Source organism: Pleuronectes platessa, chromosome 23 (genome assembly GCF_947347685.1).
Source record: "Pleuronectes platessa chromosome 23, fPlePla1.1, whole genome shotgun sequence".
Taxonomy (NCBI): Eukaryota; Metazoa; Chordata; class Actinopteri; order Pleuronectiformes; family Pleuronectidae; genus Pleuronectes; species Pleuronectes platessa.
In genome coordinates this window covers 3,561,205-3,588,563 of record NC_070648.1, presented here as the reverse complement: position 1 = coordinate 3,588,563, position 27,359 = coordinate 3,561,205, and the positions used below count along the sequence as shown (strand labels likewise).

Genomic DNA, 27,359 nt, shown 5'->3' with positions numbered 1-27,359 from the left:
GCAGCATTTAGTCGTAAAGAAGCGGGAGAGAAAAGAAAGTACTTAAGTATTTTGTTGAAAGCTTGAGGACACTTGTCTTTTTCTCCCTGTGTCTTTAGTCCCATGTTAACGGGGATTTATCTGTATTCACCGTCTCTTCAGTCAGATATTGAATGACATCATTAGAAGTGTTTTCAGGTGATTCTCCACCATGATCACATATTGGAATCATCATCATCATCATCATCATCATCATCATCATCATCATGTAGAGTGAGCAGTCTGTGGTGTGATCACAGTGACACAATCCCCATCAGAGCTGAAACACCACCTCTCTGTGTGTTCTCCCCCAGCTGACGTCTGATGGTATTGTTGCCTGCACATTAGCAGCTGGAGCCCCATGTGACATCATAAAGGTGGGCGGGGCACCATCCCCTCTCATCCACCTCGGTGTCCTTCCTGTCTGTCTGTCATGTGGAGACGTGTCTGTCCTCCCCTGTCTCCCCTCCACCTCCTCTTCAGGTGGCTGAGATTAGATTAACGGCTTTTCACTGAACTTTTACTCCCCAACACGTTGTCGCCTCTTCTTCTGATGATGGACGACAACTGTGAGTTTGTACCTGTAGTGTCAAGTTTAAAGGTCACCTGAAGGTCATGGCTTTCATAATAAAAGTGCAAAGAAACAGTCTTTAACTGGATTTTCAAAGATCTGCAGGGATTAAATCGATTTTTGGGGGGCTGATATAATTCCTCTATTGATATATCAGCAGTTTATTGTCTATGATAAATATTTGAAAAATAAATAAGATTTTTTAACTTTAAATAATGCACATCTTTTCTGTATTGTTTAGTCTGTTAAATTAAAAATGTCACACTTTCATCGAACATAGGCACCGATACTGATGTGAAATGTTCATATTGGCCAACAGACTCTAGAATGTATTTACATTTTTTCAATTTCTTTCCAGATAAATTAAAATGTATATATGTATTTGTAAAGTATAGACAAAGTGCAAGTTATGCAGAAAATATGTTGAATAAAGGGAAAGTGCTGAATTGATTGGGTACCTGGGAGATTTAAGTGAGATTTAAGTGAGGTGTAAATATGCATAAAATTATAAGTTGTGATTTTGTGAAATATGGCACATTTTACAGTTTAGTCCTTGCAAAGTCAACAGAAAGTGGTTCTTCAATTTAAAATGATTTTGTGGTTCATCCATTTCGGTTTAATATATTGTTATCTTTATTAAAGTGTCCAAAATACGTTGTGTGTTCATTTAGTTCCGAGCAGCTGGTGTCTCATATTAAATCTTCAGTTCAGCCCTTCTCTTGGATCATTCCGTCAGGCTCAGCTTGACCCCCCGCACCCCCTAGGTCACGGCAGGTGGCCCTCATTAGTAGCAGGAGGTCTCGGCCTCAGACCCAGTCCGTCACCCTGGTTGTGTCCTCCCTAATGGAGACAAAATGATGACCACACATGAACAGAGGTTCCTACCCAGATCCTAACCTATAACCTCGGGAACTTCACCTCGCTCCTCGCCTCCATTCAGACATTCACTCGGAATGCAGCAATCCGTTTAGTCAATGAAAAGGGGAAAGACACACATGCACCCAAGAGATCACTTCCTTGTCCTGCCCTTGGCTCAGACCCAGGACTCGCACACACACACACACACACACACACACACACACACACACGTCCTCCAGTGCTCACGCAGCGTTCTTTTCCGGGCCGGACCAAAAACAGAGGGAGCTGGAGAGAGAGAGGGAGAAAGAGAGAGAGAGGATTATTGAGGAAGAGAAAGGGAGAGGGGGGGTCTGAGGAAGAAGAGGAGGAGGAGGGGGGGGGGGGGGGGCGCTCTGCTTTTCAACGGACGTGTGAACAAAAGCTTGGTCAAACTGTCGGGCCGCAGCCGAGGGTGTTTACTGCTCTTGTATCTATAACCAACAAATCAAGGATCAGGGCCCCCCCACCCCTCCCCACTACCACGTCCACCTCCACAGCTGAACTCCCCCCCCGCTGCCCCTTTTCCCTTGAGCTGCCTGACTTTATTGGGAACAGCAAATTAAGGAACCATCCATCTGGGTGTGATCACCAATTACGGAGGGAAGCTGTCATCATGCATTAAGGCCTGCAGGGAAGGCGGGCGTGTTAGGGCGGCTTTTATGAAGAGGGAGGAGAGGGAGGGAGCTAAGGAGTGAGAAAGTGACTGGACACCATTTTTAAAATGAAATCTTTTACAAACTTTATTACTTCCAGGGCAGAACTGGTTTCGCGGCTCCTGAATAAACCGATTGTCTCGCTGTGGTTGGGTCCAGAAAACAAAGGCCGCTCATTATTTGCCGCTCTGAACTAACTCGCCAGCAGCAGCGAGGGCGAGCGAGTGCACTCTTTTCGGCGGGCACATAAAGTGACCATGTAAGCGATATAAATATGCTAAAAACTCAATGCAGCTTATGGCCGGCCCCCTTTTGTCGCTGCTCACTGGTACAGGCGGTGATTCCCTCTAACACTTCTCCTCCGGCCAGCTTGCTCACAACACAATAGGGCCGTCATTAACTTTTTGCTCCGTTGGAATGCTGAAAGACCCCGTCGTCCAAACCCCCTGTCACCCCCCCCGTCCCTCGCTCCACCACGCATCCCGCTTTTCTCCTCGCTCGCTGGTTTTTCGGGGCCCTAATTTACCAAGGCCAGGTGTGCGTGGACCCACTGTAAGGGGGGGGGGGGGGGTGAGGACGGGTGAGGAGAAGGGTGAGAGTGGGGAACAAAGGGTGAGTGGCGCACAAAGGGGGTCATGTGAATTTCTGGATAACTTTGCCTCTTTAGGCCGCAAAAAATTATTATTAAACGATACAAGGAATTTTGCTCGTATGCAGAAGATGAAATGATGACGGGTGCCCACTGGTAAAGTTTGTGGTAAAGTTTGTGCCTCTTGGCCATCGCCCAACAGAATGAAACCACGAATTATATTCACTAGTTCCCAATTTTTATTTGGAATCTTCAAGAAACATGAACTGGAAAAACACCATCATCATCGAAATATAAAAATCGGTATGTTAGTTTGGGTCATTTTACATCCAGTGGTAGTAATCCTGCAAACTACAAAATAAAAAAAGCAGACGTGAACAAAACCTCTTTGTCAGACTCACACATTTGGAGAAAAAAACGTTACCAAATCATATTTGAGTAATTCCATCGTGCAATAATTGATTCTTTAAGTTGGATATCGCTAAATTGTTAGAATACATCAGACGACATTAGCATTTTTGCCACCTGGTGAATTTGAGTCCAGTATTTACTCCCCTATAAACTCTGCTTTGGTCTCTAACATGTTTAAAATCCTTCGCTATGCTAACAAGCTAACAGCTAACTTTTACCTTTTGGTGGTGAGCATCTATTCAGTACAATACTTGCATAACAACTGAGAGATGCTTATGATGCAGGAGCTGCAGCGTCAGGTGTCAACTCCTCGTGGGTTTTGTGCCCATGAGCAATTTCATTCATTGTTTCTATACAACTACTGATTAAAGGAGCTCTAATGTGTGTGTCCGTGCAGGTTGTGTGTTGCGTCCATGGCCATGTGTCGCTCCTGAATCGGATCTGTGGGAGTTTCTGTGCAGAAGGCTGTGTGTTCTATGTGATGTGTCACTTTGAATATGTGCTCTGGCGGTGCATACGAGTATGAATGTGTGAATGGGTCATTGTGAGTGTGTGTGAGGGTAATTGGAGGACGAAGGGGGGGGTGGGCGGGGGGGGGGGGGGCGACTACAAGTCGCTACAAAGTTGTTCGCCAGCCAGCCTGCCAGGTTGAGCGAGTTGCTCAAAGCTCGGCAGCTTTAGATTTTTGGGAGAGACTCAGCGGGCGGGTGAGGATGGAGGAGGAGGAGGAGGAGGCGGAGGAGGCAGAGGAAGAGTGTAGGGGGGGGGGGGGTAGGGGGGAGGACCAGGACTAATTGCCACTAATTGAATTGGATGTGCTGATCAGATGGGAGGCTGTGGAAGTAATCTGAGTTGTCACAGCAGATAACGCTGGGCCGTCCCAGAGTGTCCGCCTCATGTGACAGCCTGTAACATAGCCTGCGAGAGGGCACCGGCCCCCTTTGTCACGGCCACAATGGGGGAGAGGAGCAAAGTTGCCAGTTACAGTGAGCAGCAGTGGCCCCGGGGGGGGGGGGGGGGGGGGGAGTAAGGAGCAGAGGAGGAGGACACCGTGGAGGGGAGAGAAGAAGACCAGGGAGGTAGAGAGTGGGGGGAGATGATTGAGATGCAAGCTGAGGAAGAGGATGCTCAGTGGAGAGAAGAGATGATGGGGGGGGGGAGCTGAGGAGGGAAATCTGCAGAGTCGGCAGGTTTCATTGGTGACCCTGCTGGTGTCAAGGTGTGAAGGTTTTCAAACAGACGGGTCACATGATCAGGAACAGCGTTTAAGATTAATGTTAATCATCACTCAGAACAACTTTGTCACTTCTTGACTAAAGGGGACATTAAACTTTCAATATTTTAATAATCAAACACTCTCGTTTGATTATATTGTTACAATGTCAACCATCAAATTGTGAAGAAATACCACATTTAGAATTAGAGTATACCATATCAAAGTCACATATTATTTTAATGTATTTTTCTTATTTTAATTGTATAATAAGTGTGTCCACTCGATGTTTATTTATTGATTCCCGGGTTTAAACTTTATACTTAAATTAAAAATGTCATTATTTCCCTCAACTCTTTAACAGGTGCAATGCAGATTATTTTGACTTTACCAAACTCGCCCTGAAATAAATTTTCAGTCACCAACATCTTCAACTATTTGTAGCGTTCTGTGGCATTTTTCAGAAATCACTCGAAGTCATAATCTTCCAAGGGCCATAAAATCATATCGTAAAAGCTTTAGATTAAATTAAAATAGATATAAAGTTACATTTTGCCTCTGAGCTTCTTCTTCTTAACATTGAGTGTGTTGCCACAGCCCACCTGCAGTCGCTGCAGCTCATCAGAGAGACACAGGACAATACGAGGACGGGTGGAGCACAGCCACTGACTAGAAGAGAGAAAGTGGCTGTGGGTCTTTCCCAAGCCTGCAGAGGTCCAATTAACCAGGCTTTCTTTCTACTGCATGTCACACACACACACACACACACACACACACACACATACAAACACACACACAAACACACACACACACACACACACACACACACACACACACGCTGTGCAGTCAGTTGGTGCTATTTAGGCAGGGGTTAAGTCAGCATGATGAAAGCAGGCCAGAGTTTGTGTGTGAACCTGTGTGTGCGTGCATGTGTGTATATGTACAGTGTCTGTCTGTGCAGCTCAGTGTGGATGTGTGTGTGTGTGTGTTGTGTAGAGGCATAGGGATGCACGCAGTGGGCAGGCAGATGTGTGAGTGTGTAGGACTAAGCCCTGGTGAAACCCGCTGCGAGGGGTCACGACCTTTACAGAATCAGTGCCTCTGCATGTCAGGACTAATGGAAGGGCCCCACCAGCTGCACCGAGAGGAGGAGGAGGAGGAGGAGGACGATGAAGAGGAGGAGGAAGGGAGAGGAAAGAGAGGTATAGGGGAAAAGATGAAGGTGAAGGTGTAGAGAAAAATGGGGTGACGGAGGGAGGAGAGGATGGAAAACATAGGGGGAGAATATTTCAAGAAGGGAGTTTGAGGGAGAACAAGGTGTAAATACTCGTTAATGGGGAAGAGGAAGTTGAAAAGAGGCAAAGAAGAATAAGATATAAGAGGAAAGACAAGATGAGGAAGAGAACCGGAGATTGAGGCAGTTGACAGGAGAAAAGAAACAGCCAGAGCGATGTGGAGCTCTAGAGAGACATTTGGGACTGAGTGGAAGCACAGAGGGAGGAGTGATGGCAGGATGGAGAGATAGTGAGAGGAGTAGAGTGTGAGTGTGTGTGTGGGGGGGGGGGGGGGGGGGGGGGGGGGGGGAGTGTTGGCCTTGGTGATGAACACGTAAGAGTCCATCTCTCTTTTCCGTCACTCACAGCGACATCCCTCTGCAAAGCTTCATTTTCTATAAGTTCTCTGAGAGTCCAGGAAACAGGAGATGAACTGAATGGGATCACAGGAGGATTTTATAAAGATGATGGCAGAAAATACCAAATATCCATATTCTTCACGTACTAAATGCAGTTCTCTGGTAATCGGTTAAATAAACGTAATGATATAAATTCCTCTGCCTTGAAGAGGAATGTTTAGAAAATATATGAGCTTTTAAAATTATGTCTTTTATAGATTAGGCCACAGATATATTCTTACAGATAAATACTTCTGTGAATGCTTCATGTTTAAATGCAGTTTTTTAATTTGAGGTAAGGATTTAATTATTTATTTAATAAACGAAGCTGTGTAAAATGAGTATTAATCATATTTACCTTCAAGAAATAACTATTTGATACATTTGTCCATAAACAGCAGATTTCATTCAGATTTTTATTCATTTTTAGATAGAAAATAATTTTCTTTAAACTATGGAACCACTGAATTTTATTCATTCATTTAGCCTGAATTTGTATAGTAGGAGCATTTGATCTCTTTTTACATAAATATATAATAATAACGTCTTTATGTCAGATAAATGTAAAACAGCTTTACATCTCCTGTATTTTATTCTGAATGAGACAATGAGACAAATAAGGACAATCTGATATATGCTTTTCTCATTCTAGAGTTTTAAAAGTAAATCGGTAAAACTAAAGTTGATGTTGAGATGTTTTGTCAGAATTCCAAATAACAACCTGATGCCAACTTTCCTCTGAGACCCAATTATTAAATAATAATGAAGGAAGTTGACTTTTAGAATATAAGAAAAGGTTGGGATATAAATATGGAACTGATTTACCATTTAAATTGGGATGAAAATATATGATTGGAGGAAAAATAAGTGTTTATAGCAATCAGGTAACTGCTGAGAGAAATAGGCAGGAATCAGGACGAGGTGTTGAAACACACACGGTTGTGATTTGATCGAGAAACATAATAAATCAAAATTTCATAGCAACGAGATTTATGCTAAATTATTCTGTTCAACATGTTCAAAAACAATCTTTATTGAGCCAGAGAGAGAGAGGCCTCCATCAGTATCAGGCCAGAGTCTGCTGATTGTGTGTGTGTGTGTGTGTGTGTGTGTGTGTGTGTGTGTGTGTGTGTGTGTGTGTGTGTGTGTGTTTGTATGTGTTTGTGTGTGTGTTCAGGACAGTGCCACAGTGTGTGTTGCCCACCACGACCAGCAGACACCCCGCTTCCTCTCCTGTCATGACCCGGGAGACGGCCGCTGATCCACGGTCTGTGCCACTCGGTGCCGGGCTCTGCAGACGGCCTCCTGCACCGTCACCGGGAGAGGATGGATGATGTAGCTGCAGCTCCAGGAGCCGAGGCCCCAGTGACGGTGCACGCAGCCCGTGACACCACGTCTGGTGCTGCATCCAGGCTGACGTGTGTTTGTCTTCCTGCAGACTTTGAATTCAGGCCAATGGGAGAAGAGAAATTAAATAACGAAGGTGCAATATGAAATAAATATAAATAAATATTATTTCTTTACCTCGACAAACAAAAGTGGATAGTCGTTGGTTACTAAAGGTGATTTACAGTCCTGAGCGTCGAAGCACAATCACACCGTTACTTTTAATGGTGCACCGTTATTTTTTTATTTCAGTTGATTCATTTGCATTGTGTCTTATTCCGTTTTTTTTTTTTCCATTCGAATCCCCAAGTTCAGTTGTGTTCCTCATTCAGTCGCTGGAGTCTGAGCTGAGCAGAGGGAACTTGTTGAAGGAATGTGGCAGAGCAACAGGTGTCAGAGGACAGAGTTAGAGCGACACCTACAGAGCAGAGGGGGGAAAACATTCAGTTCACAGCCATCAACAGCCTGAACGTGTCAGGTTAACGTTTACAGAGAAACAACTAATAACATGACAGCAATTAAAATCCTATTGGCAAAGCAGAGAACATCAGAAAACTATTTATTCTGGCATTCTAACGAAGTTTTTTTTTAATTATAATTTGATCTATACAGTGCAATAATAATAATAATAATAATAACTTTATTTTATTTCAGTCCATCCTTCTATCTTAAAGATAAAAAGCAAGACTGAGTATTTTTTTTATTAGACCTGGATATTGGAATCCACAGCATCAACATTGATGTTTTCATCGATCTCCTTTTTTCTTATTAACAAAATAACAAATACTTCAAATTTGCTGCATGGTTTAATTTATTTATCTGTCACACACAAGAATTTCGTTCCAAATGAAATACAGTCATACATAGTTTAATACAGCCAAATTCAAAATACTCAATTTGTCAATTTGTGAGCAACACACGATAAATTCATTCACACAGAAACTATGTGAAAAATACTAAAATACGACGAGTGTGGGGATTAAAAGATAAAAAGGCTGCAAGGGTTCATGGGAGTGGGCAGCCTGACCAATAACGTGTGAGCACTCAGGGGCCTGTTACACTATGTTTAATATTTAATAAGATAAATAGGGAACAAGAGCAAGAATTTCTCAGAGCAGTTATCAGGACTATTTTATGATAATCACACAATCTAGTGAGGTTAAGAAACACCACACAATGATGGACGTCAAATAGAAAATAACAAGGACAATGAACCTGCTTTTCATTGAGATAAATGAATCAAATCCCATAGAAATCCATTTGAGATGTTAATGGTTTAAACTCTCACACATTGACCTGTTGAACCTGTTATTGTGTGGAGTTCAGAGCAGGATCAATAGCAGCATTCAGATAACATTCTCAGGGACAACACAATCACATCCAACTGGACTTGTTCATTTACACCTGCAGCCTCAAATATTCATGAGTGACAACAACTTAGCAGTGAATCGTGAAACACAACAGCAACACAAAGGCCCTGTAAAGCTCTGCGGTGATATAATATCAAGCTGTAAACGTGGCCCACATATTTAATACCCCGTTAAGCACCTAGGAAAACTCCTGCTGGCTCCAAACAGATGGTTGGGAATATATAGTTTGGGGAAAGAAAGAAAAATGTCAGCACAAAGAAGCGTTTCCGTTTGTTTGGACAAATCGTAATGTGTCGGTCGAGGCTTCTTCTTTTTTATTTCACGAGTGGGAGAAAGTGTGAGGGAGAAAACAGGAGAGTCTCACATTAAAGTGGACGATGGCGGCGCTGACGGCCCTCTTTGTTTGTGTTTGCAGCGTACAGTGGAGTCACCAGGAGGCCAGCAGTGTCTGCGAGGCTCCTCTGTCACAACGCATCGTGTCTCCCGCCTCCTCCCTCCTCCTCCTCTCACAATCCCCTAGAAATTAAAAACCTATATGAATAAAAACCACCCTCCTCTCATCACTCTACTGTTCGCTCTGTCTTCTCTCGTCCTCCTCCCGCGCTCCGAGGCCTCGTCTTCCGCAGAGTTCACGGCCCCCCGCCGACCTCTCGTTGACCCCGGCTTGACCTTTGCAGGTTAGCATCTCTGTCAGCTGCAGCTGTGGCGCTGCTAAAAGCCCCGGATAATCCAATCACACAGTCATTAGTGCTGAGTAGGCCAGAGCCGGAGCAGGTGAGTGTGTGTGTGTGCTGCTCTCGCTCTCATAATCTGCCTCAGATTTTTGCTCATGTCACACACACAAACACCAGAGACTTAGCCGGCAGATAATCGTAACCTTCCCCCCTGTTGCCATGTGCAGCAATAACACATCAGATCAGTGGCGTTGGAACCAAATCTGTCACCTCAGTGCGATGGTGCTGCCGAGTATTAAACAACCAGATGCCGGCGGCGGTGTCACACCCGTGATCGCTGCGTTCAGCGTCATTAAAACCTCTGATTTAAAAAACTGAGACCGGGTCCAACAACACGTGTGGATGCAGATGAACGGGCGGTTGCCAGGATGGAGATTTCCAGGATGAAAGGTATGCAGGGGTGGGGGGGGGTGTCATGGCGGAGCTGAAATGAGGCTGCTTTCTTTTTGCTGTTGGACTCCAGAGCAACAGCAGAGTCTGAGGGAGACGAGCATCGGGATCTCAGCTGATCTGAAGGAAGTCTTCACGGTCAAAGTGCAAAAGCATTTAAACTAAATGAAAAGGGAAATATAATAAGATGTCGCCAATACCTTTTAATCAGGTCTAACATTGTTTGTTACCACCTCCAAGAATCTACCTGGTTAATAACTATTAAAAACAATAAGGAGTTTAGCACCAATGCTGTTTTATGATCAGAATCTCTCAGACTCGGGTAGTTCTCCTTGACCCGAGTAGTTTTGTTCTGGGTAGTTTCTCTCAGGCTTGAGAGAAAATACGGGAAAAGGGAGAAAAATTCATTTTTTGTATTTATTTCTATTTGATAAATGTATTTCTATCTGCTTAGACACAAATATGACTCTTTTAATGTTTTGGGACTTTCCTCAAACGGGGCTCGAACCCTTGACTGCTTGAATGCGCAGGTGCGACTGACCCCGGTCGCAGTCTCCTCTGGAGGCGTGGGTTCGAATCCCACTTCTGACACGTTCTCTATGTCTCAACCGTCTTTTTGATTCGCTCCTGATTCAACCACGTGACAGAGAAACTCTATGGGTAACTTCCGCTTTTCAGAAACAACGAGGGTGTTGTTTGGGTGATCGGTTTGGGTGAGGCTTTTATTTTGAAGGCACCACGCCCTTTCACGTACAGGCTGCAGCTCCTTTAGCAGAAACAGAGAAGATGAGTAAAGTTTATTAATCCAATACAAAACAGACACTGAGCTTTAAATCAGTTCATGTTAATAGTTCCAGTATTTAACTATTTGACAAGACACTAAATAACATTTTAAATAATAACAATAGTAATAATAATGATAATAGTGTTTTTTATTGTATAGACAATTAAATTGATTTCTCAAAAATTTTAATATATACCAATTGGACAGTTTTATATTTATTATTATTAAATTATGTTGTATTTATTATTTAATCTAAAGAAATTATGGTTTGGGGAAATGCTAAATTGTTGGTATTATTATTATTTATGTTATAAATTTTTTCATTATGATAGAATCAGCATGGGAAATCTGCACCATGTCATAACTTTGTCACGATATTATAAAACACAAATGACACATTATTATTATTATTAATATATAACAGTTTTTATTATTTTCTCATGTTTATGCATCCGCCTCCAGTGACGCCTACAGCAGCAGTTATAGCTGCTAATACATTAATAAATGCTATATTTTTAACATGTTGAGAATTGTAATATTCATGCACTGCTTATAAATGCTAAGCAGAAGGGACTCGCATGTTTCCTGCATGTTTCTGAATCACCATTTTAAATGATTTTTTTTTTTTAAACACCCATTCTCCAAGCGAAACAAGAAGAGAGAATCAAAGGCCAGAAGCTCGCTGAGAACCGAAACCTTGTTTGGTTTTTTAAAAAAATCAAACGCTTCCTCCTTTCTCATCTGCTTCTATTTAACCGGACATTTGGAGCCGCAGTCTTAATGAGGAGCGAGTTCTCCTGATAATGTTGCCCACTGCTACAAACACAGAACAACAGCTGATGTTAAGTGACAATTTCACCTTTATTAACACGATGGAGAATCGTTAGTAAAGGTCAGGGTGACAGGCGGCGGGAGGTTCAGGTGCTGCCTGTGAAGAGAGCAACACACTGGGAGAGAAAAGACTCATTAAATCACAAGGACGTCACCGCCGTGACTCACGGCAGCTTTTCATCGCTGGGCTGCGCAGGCCGCTGGCTTCTGCTTTGAGGGGGAATCAAAAGCATCAGAAATCATGTCAAAGACTTTTCAATGAGGTCTTTTGATTATGTTAGATTCCCTATTTTTCACCGTTAATCATTACACATCGTAATTGTCCCGTGTTTGTGTCTCAAATAAAGAAATGTCGCTGCCAATATCTTTTGGAATTTAAAAAGCGACTATACAAGGCCGCTATTAATGTTTGGAAGTAATTTCCTGAACCTTGTCGATCACATAACCCGCCCGAGATTTTTTTAATTCCTGTGGACATGGACGTCATCTGGCTGAAGTTATTCCACAAGCGACAACCTTGGAGAATTGTTAGACTCTGTTTCATTGACGATAAAAGCAGCGATAACCCTCAGTTACAACCACGAATACATCCTATATTATGCTCCTATACTTTCTAGAACTGTAGCTAATAAGGCTCCGCTTGGAAAAGACAGCGGTTAAACGATTGAAACTATCTTATGAGTTTGGTTTATTCCATTTGGGTGAATATTCCTTGACAAAAGCCACTCTGTCTCTTCTCATTTACGTTCTAACTAATTAGCAAAAGCAACTCCGAGTCAAATCAATCGCTCCGACTTAAATGGAAGAGGTGCTGAACTCTGAACGAGCTCTGGCTGTACTCCCAGAGATCAACTCCTGGAAGGTGGGCCAATGAATAAATCAGGATTGAGGGATGAGAAATTCGAAGTTTTTAAATTATTCATCGTGGAGGAATGTGTGTCATCAACATTTCCGCCGCCACCCGACTTCCTCTACTCGATTTATCGCCCAGAATTCGGTTCCCATGGCGGGTCGGGGATGTTTCCGAGGTCGTGAACTCTGAGCTCAGATGCTGATAGAGGAATAAAAGCAGTTTTGCCTTCGCCCCGGCAGCTTGAGTGACATTGATCTTGTCGTACGGAGACAGTGTCGTCCCTCAGAGACCACATGAGTGGACAGAGGCTGCATTTCCCTCTTTCCACTGTACATACAAATGGGGGGGGGGAAAGTTCACTCACCTCCTCCCCTTCGAGTTCACACTGGCATCTTCAAGAGCAAAGCAAAACCAAACAAACACACATCAATAGAGTAAGGTGTCGTCAGCAAAGAAACACATAGATACTCATTTAGCTTGAAATCCACATTAGAAGACAACGATCAAAACTGTCTTTTACCCAATGTGAGTAATAAGTTCCCTTTTTTTTTTAAATCATGGCAGTGGGGGAAGGCGTAAACTGAAATTCCCACTCGCTTCCCTCAGCGTAAGACCAGAGCTACTCATAGAAAGCAGGTTCCCTTTTGCTGCTGAAGTTTAGTGTAGTGAGGAGCTGAGAGGTGACACGATGTGGGTCCAGGCTGACGGCTGTGCAGCTGCAGGTAGGACTTCATAAAGACATTTATTTGAGTCACATGATGTATTGCTGTAGTTTCTAAAAGACTTCTCAGTATCTAGATAAGTCAGGTCGTTCGTTATGGACTGATTTCTGCTTCAAAGCAAGATAATGAAGAGGTTGTTCATCAACTCTTTTGTTCCTATACTTGTGTTTCAGGTTTCTCTGCATGTAAATGTTCAGTATGACATTAAAATGTTTGTCTTTGTCCAACTAAATGTCTTTATTTAGTTGATTAGTTGATATAGTTTTAGAATTGAGCAACAGTCTCAATTGATTAGTTTCATTTATCGGGGGAACTTTAAGCATCAAAGTCTTTTCACAGAAGAAACTTTCAGAATATATATATAATCCGACCTGTGGCCTTGTTTTAATGTCCTCGTGTGGACGTGCAGGACGGAGACGATGAAGCAGCTCTCTGATTGGTTCTCATCAGTCACAACCTCTCACCCTTGTTGTTCCTTGGCCTTAACTTGTTTCTGCTACTACGCAACCAAAGGCCGAGTCGACAATCTGCTTCCTGTTTACGCCCCCAGAGTTTGTGTGTTGGATACTTGTGTCACATGTGTTTTTAGGTCAGTTTATACGGATGGAGATGATTTCTGACCTGGAGCTAAAACGTTCCTCTGGAGAAAGGAGATTGTTTTCATTTAAAAAAGAGATTTTAAAATAAGCCTCAGAATCGTCCAACAAGCCTGTGTGGTGGAGGAGGTGGAGTTGCATCGTGTGAACTCCAAAGCTCTCAGGTAGCTTGAGAAGGTAGAAACTGGAAACTGCTGTGAAAGTAGAAAGTGGAAGTTTATTCATGATTTCCCTTTCCTCTGGCTGACCTCCTTCAGACGGCCTCGTGAAGAAGTTCCTCTTCAGTCTCTCATGACAGGATATGAGAATCTTAGGTTTCTGTGGACTTCCACTGACTGAGTCTCTGTGTTCTCCTTTCTCTGGTTTGACGGATGCATCTGTTTGTTTCCCACAGAGTGTGATGGAGAGAGCGATTCATCCTCCGAGGACGAGGGAGACATTCAGGTATCACAGATAGTGACAGGCAGTAAATGACTTCCACTTCCTAATGTGCATTAGAGACAATCAGCGTGGCGGGAATCATTAAATACCCAGCTCCTTGCCAGCACTCATCCCAACCTTCAGTGTTTAATCAGAGAAAAGACTTAATGTTTAAAGTAACAAAAAAGATTGTGGAGCCTCGACTGTCGATTTGTCAGTTTTTGAACTGATCTCTTTCTCGTGTGTGTGTGTCGGTCGTTAGTGTGAGCTCCTGGAGATGCAGCGGGACGAAGCCAATCAGAGACTGTCTGAGCTGGAGGAAGGTGAGAAATCACATCTGTTACCAACTCCCAGACAGAAAGGCACTCACATAGAAAATCACACAGATTAACAGAAGAAAGGAAGATCGAACAAATACACACATTCAGATTTTTCACACGTGAAGTTCTTTAAAATACAGGTTTCAACGAGTTTTAACTTCTTTATGTGCAATTTCCATTCAATTCATTCGTGTCTTCTGTATTTTTCTGCGACGACCTTGACTAACAACCCCGCCTCCCTTCGGTTCCAGTCTCCAATCAGCTCCTGAAAGAGATGAATGTTCTGGAGCTGCAGTTCCAGATTGAGCGGTCGTGCAGGGAGAGCGCTGAGGTTCTGGCTGTAAAGGTGTCTATCGGCCAGTGTCCTTCCTTTCCTTCATTTTTATATCAATAAAATAAATAACAGCAGCAGCAGCGTCCCCCCCCCCCCCCGCTCACCATCACCTCCTCTGTTGCCTAGGTGACCAAGGAGAACAAAGCCCTGAAGAGGAGGAGCCAGATGCTGATGCCACTTATCTCCGAGCTGCCTGAAACCGTGACCTTTGACCCAGATGCTGACCCGGCAGTTAACGGCGATGAGGTGGATCTCGGCGGCGGCGAGGAGACGCTGCTGCTGGACAGTCAGGCCAAGATCGCCGGTTGGTCCAAATACCACTCATGATGGGAATTCACCTGATCTTTAAAAAGCAATATCAATAATAAATATAATTGTAATGTGATTAATCGTGGCACAACTTTCAACACAACCATTACAAGGTGCTTTTAAGGGTTTGTTTCCCTTAAAAGTTGGAATCAGGTTTTGATCGATCGGCCGGAATTGACGAGTCATGTTCTGATTGTGTGTTAAAGGTGATAAGTGCTCAGTGATTGTGTCTTTATCTGATCACCAGCTCCTTTGTGTGTTTGTGTGTCTGTCAGAGCTGCAGGCGTCAGTGGACGGTCTGCTGGCCGAGAAGCTGCAGCTGGAGCAGGAGCGAGAGGATCTGATCAAACAGCAGCATCAACTCAGGGATCAAGTACGTGTGTGTGTGTGTGTGCGTGTGTGTGTGTGTGTGTGTGTGTGTGTGTGTGTTTGGACCAGGCGTTCCTTACCTCAGACATGTCTTCACAGCTGGCTCTGGAGGTCGAGGAGAAAGAAGCCATCCTGAGGAAAATTACCAAAAAGAACAAGACTATGAATAAAATGAAACGAGGTAAGTTCGGGTTATTGATTATTTATTGTACACGATCCCAACCACAAATAAATATTTCACATAAACAACAACAAGTAAGACAACTACAACTGCTCTCAGTAGAGTTCATACCCCCGCCAAGGCCCAACAGTCCCCTTGAATCCACCCCAACTGTACCACATTGCACACACTCTCTCTCTTTGTGTGTGTGTGCGTGTGTGTGTGTGTGTGTTTGTGTGTGTGTCTGTGTGTGTGTGTGTATGTGTGTACAGTCTCCCAGCTTGTCACGGAGGAGTTCGATGTGATGTCTCAGCGACTGGAGCTGGAGGAGGGCCTCCGGCAGCACGCTGAAGTCTTCGCCCACCAGGTCTGACTGCATGGCAGGCATATACATATACGTGTGTGTGTGTGTGTGTGTGTGGTTTTGTGTTTTCAAGATGGCACAAAACATTTTGTCGTACATTCACACCTATAGACGTGGGGGGTGACAGGTCGTGCCACAGGAAGGGAGCAGGAGTGTTGGCACTGACCTTCGGGCGGCTGACGGACACTTGGGGGGGAAGGGGGCTGGGGCTGGGGCTGGGGGGGGGGGGGGGGGTTTGGCGAGAGGAGGTGTGGGGGCACACACTGCTTCTGTCAGGGAGCAGCTGATGTGGTGGGACGGGAGAAGGGGGCTCCATTCTCTGTTTTCACACCGATGACACTCTGGTCAAATCCTTGCGCCCTGTGTGTGCATTCACGCACAAAAGACAAAAGCTGAAACCCCACTCGTACACAGGCGGGGAAAACACCAATTTACTTACACACACAGACGCACACAAACACACACAAACACACAGCCAAACTTTTCTGCTGCCCCACCTGCTCCCCTAATGAAGCCCTTTCTCTCTTTTCCCATTTGGCCCCTCCCCTCGGCCATAATTAGCGGTCATCACCGCCGCTGAAGGAGAATAGTGGTCTTTAAGCACAACCTGTCTTTGCCTGACACCTTTATGTTTTGCCCGAGCATATAGCAATTGTCGCCTTTGTGCGCGGCGTCCTCCATTTACCGGACAGGCGCACAAAGGGCCGCCTCGCAGGGGTCCTTACCTGTGAAAAGGACCCCCGACTGTTCACACCATTCAGCCCCTTTACTCTCAATTCATGGTAAAAGACCCCCCCGGCGCTGAATGCCTCTTGTATGCACCACTATTTGTCTGTTTTCATGTGTTTTGAAAACACCAACCATTCACACCTCTCCTCTGTGATGCGCGGTGGTATAATGATGCAGGGCCTCAAACAGGAAACAATTTGGACTTTTTCTGTGTGTGTGTGTGTCTCTTTGTGTTGCTGTGTGTGACTGGGCGACTGTGTGTTTGTATGTATTAAATAATTGCACTAATTGCTGTGTGAAAAGTGGTGTCTGCTGAAGGGAGAGCAGGGATTAGAGTGGTGTAATTTGCAGCGAGCATGTTGTGAGAGCGAGCTTCACCCAACCGGCTGCTTGGGGTTTGTGCGCACGGTGGAAACGCAGAAATGAAAACCACTCCTTTCACACTTCCTGTTCTCTTATGATGATGATGGACCCGTTCCCAAGAAGTGTTCCTCCGACCCGTCACAGAGACGATTAAAGAACCAAGTAGCACAAGAGTTCACCGGAGTCACGCCCTTTAGGAGAATAAGAGAGGATTAATGACTACAACTGCTCACATATAACATATGATAGGTTTTGAATGTTGATTCTGGAGTCAACATTTTTCAAATGTGTTTGCTTCTGGATTTGTAAAAGAGAATTTTATTGGATTTATTTAAATTCTGACCTTATTCTTGTTTTCCTTGGGTTATAGATTAATTCAGTTTTTTCTACTTTCATCTGATTGATCAATAGCCACACTTACCTATAGATATAAACGCAACATTAAACATAACAAAAGGTTTGTTTATAGTGCTGTGAGCAATGCGTAGATGATAGAATCTAATTTCACTTTATCAAGGTAAAGCTCTACAGGTTGAATTTTCCCCCGACGAGCCACTCTATCATAAAGCAGGAAGAACGATGCTTTGTCTGTCTGACACATCGTCCTGTTTGCATTGTTCCCAGCCTTCAATGAAGCAGACGAGTTATTCTAACAAAGCTCCCGAGTCTTTGTGGAGTCGAGCAGCGGTTTGAAAACATCTTCTCTGCATTGTGACGACCTCACGGGGGAGGGAGGAGGTGGAGGGAGGTGGAGGGAGTTAACAACTAGCCTCTGAGATCTCTCTTCCTCTTTCCTCTTATTGTGTTTCACTGTCACTGATGTTTCCACATAAGCAGATAATTGTTTCGATGTGTTTGAGAGGTCAGAAGGTGAAGTCAGATGTCTTCTCAGATGTTGGAGAAGCAGAACGCATCCCAAACCCAGAGCTCAGAAACCGGCCTGCAGCTCCACCAGGCGCTCCAGCAGATCTCCAGCATCAGCACCGCGCTGAGCGACATCCAGCGCTACTATCAGGAGCAGGTGTGTGTGGACCTGATGAAAGGGACAGACCTGGGTATCCGGAGTGTCTTCATGTTGTCCCCTTTTTGTCTCGTCCAGGTAAAAGAGAGGGAGAGCGGTGGGGGAGAGAGCAGCGTCCCCTCGGAGCTGCAGAACCTGAAGGAGCAGCTGGAGGAGAGGCAGGCGGAGAGGAAGGCTCTGGACACTCAGCTGTCTGAAGCCAACAGCACCGTCACTCAGCTGCAGGAGGAAGGTAGAAAGAAAACGGCTCTGAACATCTGACCTAGCAAACATGTTTTATTATAGAAGCCAATGATTGATTGTTGAAGGGCCACAAATTAGAGATATTGAAGCTTTAGAGGAGCTACTGAATGGAGACATGTTTAACCTGCTGGAAAAGGGCTGGGGGGAATCCAGCTCAGCTCCATCTCACTGCTCAGATTAGGATCAACTCAGTAAACTATATGGAAAAGCCGTGGTCCTGTAGGAATGTTTTACTGGACAACCTCTCTCTCAGTCTGTGATTCTGTTTTACTGTCGTCCTTCTGCAGTGAAACAGTTACAAGAAACGCTGACGAGGGAGAAAATGACTGATGAACTAGTTGTGAAATCCACCCCTGTTGCACCTCCTCCTCTTCCTCCTCCTCTTCCTCCTCCTCCTCCTCCTCCTCCACCTCCTCCTCCTCCACCTCCCACTGCTGTCGACAAGTACGTGTAACTCAGAGCTTCTTCTGACATTAAACTGAAACTTTCAGTGGACAGTCTCAGTTGTACCTGCTCATTTTGATGCTGTTTCAGAGGCTTTTCAAGTATTAGAAATAATACATGTATGTGTCAGGAGATGGGTCATTTAGTATCTAACATTGTAAAATGAAATATCCATTTATAAAACAACAATCCTCTGAAAATGAAAATCTGACACCTGTGATTTCTTCGCTCTAGTTCACTTCATTTCCTGAGGAGCAGGAGGAAAGATGGAGCCAGTAGAGATGTTGCAAACAGTGAGTTTCTCATTCCCCCTTTTGTTTCCCTGCGTATGGAGCCTGCTCTTCATTTTTATTTTTAGTGAGACATTCTTCTTGTTTCTCATCTTTAACTGAATTTACCTAAATATCACATACTTGATATTTTCTCAAATTATGAAAAATAATGTGAATGTGATGATATGAGATATGAGTTTATTCTTGAGGAAATGCAGAACAGATACACCAACAATAAACTAATAATAAATATATCTATTTGTATCTATTTTCAATATTTATAAGCAGCACCCTCCCCCAACCTGAAGGCGAGAGCAGTGGACGAAATGATGGAGAGAATAAAAAAAGGAATTGTCCTGAAGCCCATGAGAAGAGTTCAGGTGGAAAAACTGTTTGATTGTTTCAGGCTTCACGCAAGAACATATTTACTTTAATATCTTTAATTTCTCTGACACAATGAGAACTCTGTACTGGGCGTATTTTAGCTAATGGGGCAACAGGTTGGGTTTTTGAAAAGCACAATTCACAAGTGAAAAACTAATTTCACGTGACTCCTATGACATATAAATATGAGAAAATTGTCGAATGCTTACGAACAGTTCTTGCATGAAGCCCATTGATTTTGTCTTTACAAAACCTACACTAAGAGCAAAATCTAAAGTAACAAATAAAAAATGTTTTTATAACTACCATCCATTCACCCTCTCTGCTCACAGGAGGATGACAGTTCATGGAGGGTCAGTATCTTTATACCTTTCTTCCTTTTTGCTTTTGTTATGAAATAAATGTGATTCTGTTCCACTTTGACATTTTCTCCATATCTCAAATCTTATCACAGGACCAGAGAAGTGAAAACAGAAAATCAGCCGTTGTGGAGTTGAAAGGAATGCTGGTAGTTATAAAATTTTCTTCAGCTATGCTATAATAACCATTCTACTGAAAGTGGTGGATCCACCGACTGCATTCTGAAACCTCTTTCACCGTCCAACGCACCAGGACACCATGAAGCTCCAGCAGCACCGCAGACAACCATCCAGGGGGAGAATGAGCCGGAATGTGGGGGAGGCGGAGCTGCTGCAGGTGCTCCAGAGGAGGAGGAGAGCGATGGGGGACAACAAGGACCCGTCCTCCTCGACCCAAACACAAGGTATGAGGTCCTGTCCTGTCTCGTGTCTCTTATTCATACAGTTTATCTGAGAAAAATGTGGTTTGAGGTCAGTGCTGCACACATGGGGGGTCGTACCAGGTCGTTTCCATTAGTTTGCATTAGTATACACAAACACACACACACACACACACACACTTAAATGCATTAAAAGGAAAAGATAGAAGAATCAAAAACAAACATCAGATCAATTCCTGGCTTTCCCTCCTCTGATCTGCAGGGGGAAAGCCTCAGTGATATTTATAACCAGTACAACGTGCTTTGTTATGTCACATGTGTTCAGCTCATCCTCTAGTTCTTTTCTGTGTGTTCTGGGGGATTTCGTGCCTAATCAGACGATGCACTGATCTCTCGATTAGACCCCCAGCCCGGCGCTCTGTGTGGCTCAGCAGCAGGACATGTTCCCTGGGCAGAGGAGAGCGGCGGCGCCCCCGTGCTCCGGAGGCTGAGGCAGAACAGGGAGAAGAGAGACTCTCGCATCCGAGCATCTACACTGATCGTCGTCCAGGAAAACTGAGAATCAGTCAGAGGAACATGGATATTTGTGTTTGATACAAGATGAAGTGTTTATTGATCTATGAGGGTGTGTTTTTTTACTGTTACTTTAAAGGAACACATCATTTCTTTGCACTGAAAAAAAAACCTTTTACGGATCTCTTGCAATAAAATATAAGGAAACCAGTGGTTTGTCTTTGTTTCTGTTAAAAACGTTAAAAGCAAATTTCACCTCTGGGTCAGATACAGTCAGAAAACCGTCCTTGATGTTTGTTTTACCCCCCTGGGAGCCCCAGACGGGTGGGGCACATCGCAAACAACCATCAAACCCACATTCATGGTCAAAGAGAAACAAAGAAATGCTTCTTTTTTTTCAATTTCCATTTAACCCAAGTCTGCCACTGAGAGCCGGGACTTGTTGCGTGTCAAAGGAAATGGAGCTCCCTCAGCCGTGGTTAATGTCCGACATCATTCTTTTGGGCTGCTTGGGTTTATATTTGATCTAAGTGCAAGTTACAGGGATTTCAATGCCGGAGAATACAGGTGGAAAATAGCCCGAGCCATTAAAAAAAGACACCCTTGAATGGGATACGCTCACCTCGGCCACTTCTCTCCCGAGGTGTCGGCCTCTTAAAGCTGGATCCAGCAGACGGACGGCGGCTGCCATTTTATTAAGGCCCATTAAAGCCCTCACACCCAGAGCCCAGAGGTGTTGCTGAGATAAGAGCCTCAGGTGACTCCCTCCTGAAAGTCTCTTTAAATGCAGCGGGTCGCCTTTTGTTTTCTCACCTCCACACAGATACTGTATATATATGTATATGTGTGTGCATGCATGCATGAGTGAGCGCACACAGCCTCACACCGGGCCGGCTATCTTATCTCTGTGCCTTTGTTAAAAGCATTTGAAAAGGGGATGAGATTACTCTCACCCTCGACTCCGACACCATTTTAGTGTCTTCACACTGTTTCACATTATATATTTACTTTATTTAGCTCCTTTTACGCAGCCGCTGCCTCTTCACTCTGCGCCATACATGTTTTATAGTTTCCCTCCTCAATCTCAAAGGTGTGAGCTTTTCAGATACAATGATGTGGGGCCGCAACCTTCTCCGTGTTGTTGAATTCATGCACGTGATGGCAAGTGTGTGTGTGGTCCGGGTATCGCTCATGTTGTGGGGTCCTACATCTGTTTGCACAGTCACATTATGAGGACAAAAATGAAGTCCTCATGACTTAAATCATTACATGTTAAGGTAAAGACTTGTTTTAAGGAGTGTGTGTGTTTGTGTGTGTGTGTGTGTGTGTGTGTGTGTGCCTATCTATAGTTATCAGGGCCAATTTTGGTTCAACACCATCATTGTGAGGACATTTTGGCTGGTCCTCACGAATCCATTGGACTGTTTGAGGGTTAAGACTTGAATTTAGGGTTAGGTTTAGAATTAGAAGTTAAAATTAGAAACAATATAACAGATCCCAGGAATGGAAAGCCCAAAAAAAATCATAATTTTCAGTATTGAATTAAGTTTGAAATTATCACTAGTTTTATTTTTACAGCATACAATTTCTTATTTTCAATCCTATCTAACATTTAATCCATTTTATTCTGTCCCCCTGAATTTATCTAACTCAACGTATTTTGAAACACGTAAGACAACTGCAGTTCTGCTCCAAACCCGCGGTGGCGCTGCAGCCTGCTCCACACCTGCACTGCTTATGTCCCCTCTTGCCTGCTCTCGTCAGCTCCCACTGGAACCACCGAGGGAGGAAGTTAGCGCAGTTAGCATTCGGCTAGCTGTCCGTGTTTTTTTCTGTTTTATCTGTGTGCGTTGTCTCCCTGCGCAGAGCGATGTGGTTTATTTATTTGCTCAGCTGGCTGTCGCTGGTGGTGCACATCTCCTTCGTCACTCTCGCCATCGGTAAGTGCAGCGGCGACAAGCCCTGCGAGTGCTAGCGTGCTAGCTCAGATCTGCTCGCTAACGCTAATGGACCAGAACTAGCATTTTTGAAGGTTCGGCTGTAAACGTCATCGCAGCTGTTTATCAATAATAAACAAAAACTCGTTCTGCATTGATTCGATGAGTTGTTAATGAGATAAACGTGTAAAAAGTTAAACTTCCTTAAGTTTAAATAAGTTAATTCACATAAACACTCAGCAGCTACTTAGCTAGCTGGCTAGTTTTGCATCTCTTTTCCTTATCAAACATGACAACGTCACCTAATTTTCAAACAAATGCAATTCGCAGTGAACTTTTATTAGTGTTGAATCTACACAATTCAATTCATTTTTAGGTTTTAAATGACACTGGCAACTAGTGAGCTGGAAGTTATGTGTGCTAACTGGTGCTAGCGCTGTTCATCCTCCCTTTATTGGGTTCTCCGGGTTTTACAGAATTCAAACCAGTCAGTCAGTTGTTGTATCAGCAAACAACATGTGTGTGTTTCACATCGTCTGCAGCAAAGTGATTTAAAGTGGCACCCGGCTGCAGTGTGCACGGTGCAAAGGTTAACACGCTAACGCCACTGCTTCCTAAAAGTGAGCGTGGAGGTTTGTTCGTGTGTTTACATTAATGAAATGCTTTGGAGAAACCGGCTTCAACAGTGGGTTTGGTTCAGGGGAGGTTGTTGGTTCGCTTCCCCCCGAACGTCTGCGTGATACGTGGCAGAGAGCCTGTGTCCACGTAACTGAGCAGCTGACAGGTGTGGCCCCTGCTGCCTGACGCTGTCACGTCACTGTGTGAGAAGTAAATAAAGAGTCTGAGGCCGTTCAGTTAAATCGACTTCACTTTTTAACCTTTCCTAAGCTGAGTGTGACTCAAAGGTCAAAACACATTAAGTGTTATCATTGTAATGTGATACCTTTACCTTTTATTGAAGGTTGATAAGTTGTCAAACATTAATCAGAGATTAAATACTTTATACAAGTGCAATAAATGCCAGTGCATTAATAAGACTGTAAATGGGCTGTTTCCTTTATTCCAACATTAAATTTGCTTTGTCTTTTGTCAATAAATTCAAGAAAAGGGCTGCAAAGCACGTTTCATTACCAGCGTATTAACATTTATCACTGCATACTATCTACTATCACACTATCTGGTTTAAAAGTTAAACTGTGAAGTGCTGGGAGGAGGAATAAAGTTTAGGGATAGTGTTTGACAAACATGGACTTTGAAAGTTTAAGGCTTGCTGCCACTGTCATCCTATCTGTGTCTTTTGGAAAGTTCAGATTGCTTTAGTGTGATGCAAACTGTCCATGAGCCCGTGCTCTTTGTTTAGACCTCTTTGAAGGGACTGATGCTACCTGGTCTGTTTTTCTTACATATTGATTCTCTGCACATTTTTGATACCAACCATACATCCTGTTTATCTGCTTTTTTGAGATTTTTCTGTTTCCTGTTCATCCCCTGTCCTCCCTCAGCTGCTGGCCTGTACTACCTGGCAGAACTAATAGAAGAATACACAGTAGCCACCAGTCGAATAATAAAATACATGATTGTGGTGAGTAGGTTCAGTTTAACAAATGTCGTATTTAAGGCTGATCACAAACTGCTACTTCACTCCGCGTGTGGTTGTGTCCAGTTCTCTACAGGTGTGCTGGCAGGCCTCTATATTATTGACGGCTTCCCAGTGCTGATGGTGGGAACGGGCCTTTTCACCAACCTGGTGTACTTCGGCCTCTTGCAGACCTTCCCCTACATCCTGCTGAGCTCCCCCAACTTCATCCTCTCCTGCGGTCAGTATGAAAACCTCAGAAGCAAAGCAACAGCAAACAGCATCACCTCAAACGTACTCGTAACAGCTTCCTCACTCTCTTGTCCTTCTTCCATGTTTCCTGTGTCTCCACTCCACAGTGTTGATAGTGGTGAACCATTACATGGCCTTCCAGTACTTTGCACAAGAGTATTACCCATTTTCAGAGGTAAGGATTTGAGCGGGCAGCATTTAACATCTCAGATTTATACATATCCAGTATCATCATGTGTATCTATTTCACATATTCAGATTAATCGGCTCAGTCACAAGCTGTTTTTTTCATATGAAATGGTGAAAAATGCTCTGCTGTTACATATCATTCCATATAAACACATTCCACTTAATCCTTTGTGGCCTCAGGTGCTGGCCTACTTCACCATCTGCCTCTGGGTGATCCCCTTCGCCTTCTTCGTGTCACTGTCAGCGGGTGAAAATGTGCTGCCGTCCACCGTACAGCAAGGAGGTGAGCGTCTCTTCAGGGAACATGGAAACACATTATTATGCCTCTGCGCCGGCGACAGCTGCAACCAGAGGAAGTCATTATTATGTTATATGTTGTGCTTGACCCATTCTCAAGAGCACGATATGAAGGGAAATCCTTAAAATGTGGCTCAAATGTACAGGACCTAAGGATGAAGTGATTCAAATTAGCTGGTAAATGGTCGAGCTCACTATGACCTCACAAAACAAGGTTGTGTCCATAACGTAAGAATTCATACACTAAATTATAATGATAAAAAATGTGATTCCAAACCAAATCTGTCATGTTTGTTTGGCTGTGGTTCTAAAACTATTGAAGATACATAAAAACTGTTGATTTCAGACTGAATCCACGTTCTCTCAGCTACACATGTGTAGTTACACAAAACATGGCCCCTGGAAAACCACATAAAAATTCATAAGAATTCAATTGAGTGAGACAATTCTCAACTTTCTTATATGTATCGAAAGTGCAATTTTAAAGTTATATATAACTGCTAAAGTCTACTCTGTTAGTTACCTGATTGAACTCCTCATTATGGAAGTTCCACCCGCCCGGCTAGCTCAGTCGGTAGAGCATGAGACTCTTAATCTCAGGGTCGTGGGTTCGAGCCCCACGTTGGGCGCTGATTCCTTTTCTCTCTGTCCCCTGAACACTCTGATCTATTTTTTGCAACGTAAAACTGGAGTCAGCTGACCTGTGAATGTACACAAGCGTGGCCAATGAAGCCGAATCTCATTTGGTGTGAAATCAAACAGATTTAATATATTTCACATTACAACAAGCAACTACTTACATGTTACATTTCCTAACTTCCAGACCTGGAAACAGATTTCAAACGTCGGTGGTTACACGTGTTTATAATTAGTAACGGTTTCCATTTCTTCCTTTTCAGATGACGTGGTTTCCAATTACTTCACCAAGGGCAAGAGGGGGAAGAGGTCGGGGATCCTCATGGTGTTCTCTTTCCTCAAGGAGGCAGTGCTGCCCAGCCGACAGAAAATGTACTGAGGAGCTCAGACTCTGGGTGCAGGTTCGGGGGGTCAGGGGTGAGTGTGAGAGTGTGTGTCGGAGATTAAGGGGGAGGCTGGAACGACTGAGACATTTTCTGGACTGGACTACAACTAAGCAGAGGACAAAATGGGGGGTGGGGTGGGGGGAGAGGAAGAGAGGACACGAAGAGGACGGACCAATGGACACAGGAGAGTTTTCTGCTGGACGAACCAAGGAGTTTACACAGGCAGCATTTGTCTGTCTCTGTCTGGACTGAAGACATCTACCAGAGACCTTTGCCGACGGGAGCTTGTCTTTAGCGCATCGCTTTTATTATTTTGACTCCATTTTTAAATCTTTGGTACAAAGGATATAAATGTGCAGGTTTAAGAACCAACAAAGAACCTGTGATTTCTGACATCAAATCTAAAAATCATTATCAGTTTTCTTCTTGACACGACATCCTGCTGCTCATCAGGGCTGATACACAAAGTAGTGGTGACAATAGTTTATGAGATGAAATACAACTGTTGAGAAGGTGGGTTGGACGTTGGGAAAGTTTCCTGTCTTAATAATGACGTCCGTGTTTTGTTGTTTTGGTGGGAAGCCCGAGAATAAGGATAAAAGCAGCCAATCAGCCGCTGAAGCACTTTGGCTTAAAGTGACATAGATCAGTCTGTAGTTAACTTGATAAGGAATCAGCCTCTGATCTGTAGAGGTACATTTTTTTTATTGCAAAGTATGACATGAGTTAAATGCCCTGTCCTGTCGCACCACTTTGATGAACAGGGTGTAAAAGAAGGTGGTTTCATTTTCACTTTCAATTCGGTGAACGACAAGAGAGGAAGTCACGGACGTCTCACCACGGACACGACGCACTGTGTCAGATCCCCACCTGTTTTTGGACTATTTTTTAAGAAACCACTTTAACAAACTGACTTTTTTTTTATAAACCCTCGCTGTCAAAGACGAATGGAAGAAAAACGTCTGAAGATCGAACCTGTGCAGTGACGAAGCTGCTCAAACCGGTTTGGGGAAAGTTCGATTGAAGAGGCTGAAGTTCTTTCTAACAATTTCTCGAGTGTGAATTAATTGTCGCCTGGTAAAACACACAACTGTAAAATAAAATAAAAAGATTTTGTTGAAATAATTTGGAAGATTAAATGTTTCTTTTCACAGGTTTGCGTCACACCTGTGAAATAGAGGCAACTCAGTCGAGTGTGTATCTCTGCCGTGTGTCCTCACTGAAATAGAAGTCCAAGAATGTGTGTGTCAGACTGTTTATTTGAATGACTTATTTGAAATTACCCAAGTCCCATGTGGCCCGGTCACAGTGGGTGCAGCACGCTGAGGCAAGTGTGCACTTTGACCCCCCACTGAGGTGTGAAGTGCTTCATGAAGTAAAGGGACAAGACAAAACCACGACACAAACACACA

At 43.8% G+C, this 27,359-nt stretch overlaps 2 protein-coding genes and 1 non-coding gene across 4 annotated transcripts; all 3 read left to right on the top strand.

Annotated features, from left to right (window-relative positions):
• The first annotated feature begins 12,967 nt into the window (after nucleotides 1-12,967).
• shtn2 (shootin 2) lies at nucleotides 12,968-20,884 on the top strand. Of its 2 annotated transcripts, none has more exons than XM_053416178.1 (17): nucleotides 12,968-13,094; nucleotides 14,085-14,134; nucleotides 14,373-14,433; nucleotides 14,682-14,776; nucleotides 14,891-15,068; nucleotides 15,349-15,446; nucleotides 15,542-15,623; nucleotides 15,875-15,969; nucleotides 17,951-18,079; nucleotides 18,158-18,311; nucleotides 18,610-18,766; nucleotides 19,001-19,059; nucleotides 19,327-19,418; nucleotides 19,755-19,775; nucleotides 19,877-19,930; nucleotides 20,035-20,185; nucleotides 20,563-20,884. In XM_053416178.1, exons 1-17 carry the CDS (start codon nucleotides 13,061-13,063, stop codon nucleotides 20,718-20,720), a joined length of 1,668 nt encoding a protein of 555 aa, XP_053272153.1. In that variant the 5' UTR covers nucleotides 12,968-13,060; the 3' UTR covers nucleotides 20,721-20,884. The 2 variants fall into 2 exon arrangements, with proteins under 2 accessions (XP_053272153.1, XP_053272152.1); XM_053416177.1 differs by having other exon boundaries at nucleotides 20,539-20,884.
• A 1,535-nt stretch (nucleotides 20,885-22,419) lies between these two features.
• tex261 (testis expressed 261) lies at nucleotides 22,420-27,072 on the top strand. Its single transcript, XM_053415977.1, has 6 exons — nucleotides 22,420-22,614; nucleotides 24,114-24,193; nucleotides 24,275-24,428; nucleotides 24,547-24,614; nucleotides 24,809-24,911; nucleotides 25,825-27,072. Exons 1-6 carry the CDS (start codon nucleotides 22,545-22,547, stop codon nucleotides 25,938-25,940), a joined length of 591 nt encoding a protein of 196 aa, XP_053271952.1. The 5' UTR covers nucleotides 22,420-22,544; the 3' UTR covers nucleotides 25,941-27,072.
• trnak-cuu (transfer RNA lysine (anticodon CUU)) lies at nucleotides 25,482-25,554 on the top strand. The gene has a single exon. It is a non-coding gene; the product is annotated as a tRNA-Lys (tRNA).
• Nucleotides 27,073-27,359: the final 287 nt, after the last annotated feature.